Source organism: Natator depressus, chromosome 6, assembly GCF_965152275.1.
Source record: "Natator depressus isolate rNatDep1 chromosome 6, rNatDep2.hap1, whole genome shotgun sequence".
In the NCBI taxonomy this organism is placed as follows: domain Eukaryota; kingdom Metazoa; phylum Chordata; order Testudines; family Cheloniidae; genus Natator; species Natator depressus.
In genome coordinates this window covers 26522229-26526242 of record NC_134239.1, presented here as the reverse complement: position 1 = coordinate 26526242, position 4014 = coordinate 26522229, and the positions used below count along the sequence as shown (strand labels likewise).

General features: G+C 51.1%; 1 protein-coding gene across 2 annotated transcripts; it reads left to right on the top strand.

The window, feature by feature from the left end:
* The first annotated feature begins 1109 nt into the window (after nt 1–1109).
* Nucleotides 1110–2734, top strand: ASCL2 (achaete-scute family bHLH transcription factor 2). Of its 2 annotated transcripts, none has more exons than XM_074956913.1 (2): nt 1110–1938; nt 2664–2734. In XM_074956913.1, exon 1 carries the CDS (start codon nt 1176–1178, stop codon nt 1911–1913), a length of 738 nt encoding a protein of 245 aa, XP_074813014.1. In that variant the 5' UTR covers nt 1110–1175; the 3' UTR covers nt 1914–1938; nt 2664–2734. The 2 variants fall into 2 exon arrangements, with proteins under 2 accessions (XP_074813014.1, XP_074813015.1); XM_074956914.1 differs by having other exon boundaries at nt 2667–2728.
* The last annotated feature ends 1280 nt before the right edge of the window (nt 2735–4014 follow it).

The following is a 4014-nucleotide window of genomic DNA, read 5'->3' as shown; positions in this document are numbered from 1 at the left end:
GGGGTTGGCAATACAGTCTAACTTCCATGACCACCTCTTCTTTTCCTCATCATACCTTTCTCAAATTTCTTCTGAGCTGACATTTTCCACGCTTGGTCTCAGGCCAAAGGTGATGTTTGGGTAGAAAGTTTGAAAGGACAGTTAATCAGGTAACATGTTACAGACGGTGTTTGTTCTTCTACAAACATGGGTATACAAAATAATCTTATATTGTAGCATTTAAATTTACACAGTTTGTGGGGAGGGGAAGGGGGTTTATTATGAAACTGCTGCAAAACAGAGTGTGTTGTAAAAACAACATTGTTGTGTATATAAAATAAAGCTGTGGTGCGTTGTGTGAATATTTGTGGCTCCACAGCGCATCAGTGTTTAGCAGTTCTGAGGCTCACAGTGCAGGTGGAGTGGGTAGTTAGGGAACGGGTCCCTTCATGTGTTGGGTGGAGTTGAGGGTAAGAAAGGTCTTTCCCTGTCTCTCTCTCTCTGGGGCAACAGTGTGGGAGAGAGATACACTCCACTCAGGGCAAGCGTGCAGGGGCAGAAGCAAAGGAAGGTCTCCCTCTCTGCCTGCTGCTCATAGGTGCAAGAACTGGAGCCTTCCTAGGCCCCAAGCTGGCTGCATTGGGATGCAAATAAGGCGGAGCGCGTGCTCCTCTCCGGGGGGAGGGATTGTTTATGGAACCTCCGCCGGGAGCCACGCGCCGGGCGTACGAAGCTGCCAAGCGAATTCCCCATTGGGTGGGAGGAGGCTCGGGAGCAGCAGGGGGGGGCTGTTGTATGTGTGGCGCGCGGCGCGTCGCGTGCTGTTCCCGGGGGCTCGCGAGCGGCGGCGGCAGCAGCGCGTGTTGATAAGGGGCAGCGCTCGGAGGAACCTGCTGCAGAGGCGCATTGACAGCGCGCAAGGGAGCAGGGCTGCAAAGAAGGGGAGGGGGTGGGTTACTGAAGCAGCCGCGGCCGGGGTTGTGGCTGAGCGGGGAGCGCCCGGCTCCACGCGCTAGGCACGCTCCCACTGTTTGCAGTTAAGGAGGAGGGGAAAATATTTGGCAGGGGTTTTTTTTCCTCCCCCCAAAAAAACTATTTTGCAAGTTTTTTTTTTCTTCCTTGCAAACTTTCCCCCACTTGCAGCCCTGCCCCGGTCACCTGCCCCCCGGAGGCTGAGGTAGGGTAGATGCCCCAAGATGAACGGCGGGCCAATAGCAGCTGCCATGCAACAGCCACCCCCGCCTTGCACAAGTTTTCCCTTGCACGGATGCGGCGCCGGTTCCTTGGGGATGAAGTTCCAGCCGATGCCAGGAGCAGTCTCCTCGGTGCCGCAGCAGCAGCTGCTGGTGGCCGCTAAGGGCCCGGCTCAGAACCCCAGCTCCTCCGCGGCGCGCTGCAAAGGCTCCAAGCGGCGCTCCGGCTCGCCCGAGCTGCTGCGCTGCAAGAGGCGCCTGGCTTTCCCGGGGCTGGCCGGGCAGCCGCAGCCGCCGGCGGGGGGAGCAGCGGCCGTGGCCCGGCGCAACGAGCGCGAGAGGAACCGGGTGAAGCTGGTCAACCTGGGCTTCCAGACCCTGCGCCAGCACGTGCCCAACGGCGCCGCCAGCAAGAAGATGAGCAAGGTGGAGACGCTGCGCTCGGCCGTGGAGTACATCCGAGCCCTGCAGCAGCTGCTGGACGAGCACGACGCCGTCAGCGCCGCCTTCCACGACGGCCTCCTGCCTCCCGCGCGGGCCGCCCCCGGCGGCGGCTGCTCCTACTCCTCCGCGTCGCCCTCCTTCGCCTCCGCCTCCTCCTCCTCCGGCGGCCGGGAGGGCAGCTCCGTGCCGGGCTCCCCGCACTCGGCTTATTCCTCGGATGAGAGCGGCTACGAGGGGGCGCTGAGCCCCGAGGAGCGCGAGCTGCTGGACTTCACTAGCTGGATCGGGAGCTACTGACCTCCGCCGCGTCCCCTCCCCGCAGGTAAAGCGGCCGGTGCGTGTCCTGCCCTGTACCCTCCGCCCCCCACTCCCATTGCAATAGGTGCAGTGGTGCTGCAAAGAGCTAGTGGTTGCGATGCCCCAAATGCCCCGCGCGGTTGCAAGAATCAGTTGCCCTACGCTAGTCGGTTGCACTGGCTGAATGATCTAATTTAGCGATTGGGTTGCACTACCAAAAAATAATAAAGTTTCGTCGCAAAAGTGAATGAACTTGGCCTTTCAGCCATCTCGTTAACACGAAGACGTTGGAGTCCAGTTTAATCAAATGCTGTCCTTGAGTTCGACTGCATACAAACTTCCCCCCAACTTTTAGGTCCCAGGTGAGTCACCACTGGAAATAGCTGCAACCTGAATAAGACACCTGGCTGGTTTTGAAAGTTGGGGGTGGAGTAGAGAATAAAAACGTTCAGATTTGGGTGGCAAAAACCCAAAACAAATGAGGAAACTAAATGTATAGCGGTCATTTTCGGACGGAAGGGTGGAGTGGAGAAGCTACATGGGCTTTCATGTGGGGCAAGTTCTACTTGAACAGTATAAAGACAATAAATCACTGGCACATCATTTTGTGGAAGAGATTTAAACTGCACCGACATTAATTAGTGTAGAAATGTGGCCAGGGAGGAAGCTGTGCATCTCTCCCAGAAGTTGGGCAGAGTCTGTTAGTCACATGCTGCAGTGCTAATAGCCCTTTTCTCTTTTTCTTTGTAGCAGCCTTGAAAGCAGAGGTGTGCAGGACCTCAGTACCTCATTGTCCTTGATGCCTATTATGATGCAGCAGAAGAGCAAAACGGACTCTTCTTACTACAACATGTTTTCTACCTTCAAGGAGCCCTATTGTCAAGGTCTTTAAGGGACTGGGCTTTGGAACCTACCTAGCAGGGTTCTTACTTGGAACAAAAGACTGTGGCTCTTAATTTTTTTTTTTTTGAAAGTGCAATTATGTAAATAGGTTATAGGGACCAGTATCTTTAACTGCTGTTGTACAGGAGTTTATGGTGCCCTCCAAGGCTTTAATTGCCAATGAAATGGTTTGGTATACTCATATTTCAAGTGATGGAAATCTACCAGGCTTCCAACTTTTAACACATATGTTGTTGTTTTTTTATTTGGGAGGGGTGAAAAATGAACACTTGATGCTTCCTTTTCTGAAGGGGGAGGGAATTTTTGTAATGTCAAAGATTCTATTTTATATGTAACTTGAACTGCCTATGGGAACGCTATCAATATGAAGACTTATTTTTGTACAAGAAACTGTAGAAACAGGGAAAGGGAGGAGGAGTTGTTATAGTAAATCCAATCCCCTTGTTCCTTAACACTGCCAGCTAGAATGTTTTGAGAACTTACACAATTTAGAGAATATTTTTTCCAATACTACTAAGGACTGTAAAAATTATGTTTTGTCTTAAATGTGGTGTCCAAGTCTTGTCTGGTGTGAAGGTTCACTTATCTGAAAACTGAAGTTTAATGTTTTGAAGGCATTTTGTATGCACTTGCAAGGGTTTCTTAAGTTGTACATATGCAGTTTTTAAAGAGTATTTTATGTAAATTGACTTTATAAATAAAATCTATTTATAAATGGCTTCTCTAGTTATAGGATGCACATTCCAACCATGCCTACTTACAGATTTTTTCCATTTTGCATGAGGAAGACCTGTTAAGCATGAGAACACTTTTATCGTAGCAAATCATTATATGGGGCCAGATTGTGCACACTGTGGCCAGACATATTCACAGTCCTTGTGCTCAGCTGAGTGCAAGAATGTTGTATGACTAATATTGCTAGGAGAACTAGCCAGCCAAACATGCATGGGAAGGAAGTGAGATTACGAAGGGGCCAGCATGCTCCATCCTCTTATGAAGTAATACAAAGGGGGTTCTCTCTGAATGCCTTCCATCTCCCCAAGATGTAGTGGTGCAGCTCTGCCTAGCCTTCATTGTGGTGTTTGGCCTAAAGGCACAATACAGCTCTAAGCAACTACTGGAGACAATGGTTTTCTGAGGTTTCCATTTGTCCTGACCCTGCAACTCTCAGGGTTAGAATCTGATATCCTTATTCAAG

Excerpts from the sequence above, each read along its gene's own strand:
- ASCL2 (XM_074956913.1), top strand. The coding sequence starts at position 1,176 with ATGAACGGCGGGCCAATAGCAGCTGCCATGCAACAGCCACCCCCGCCT.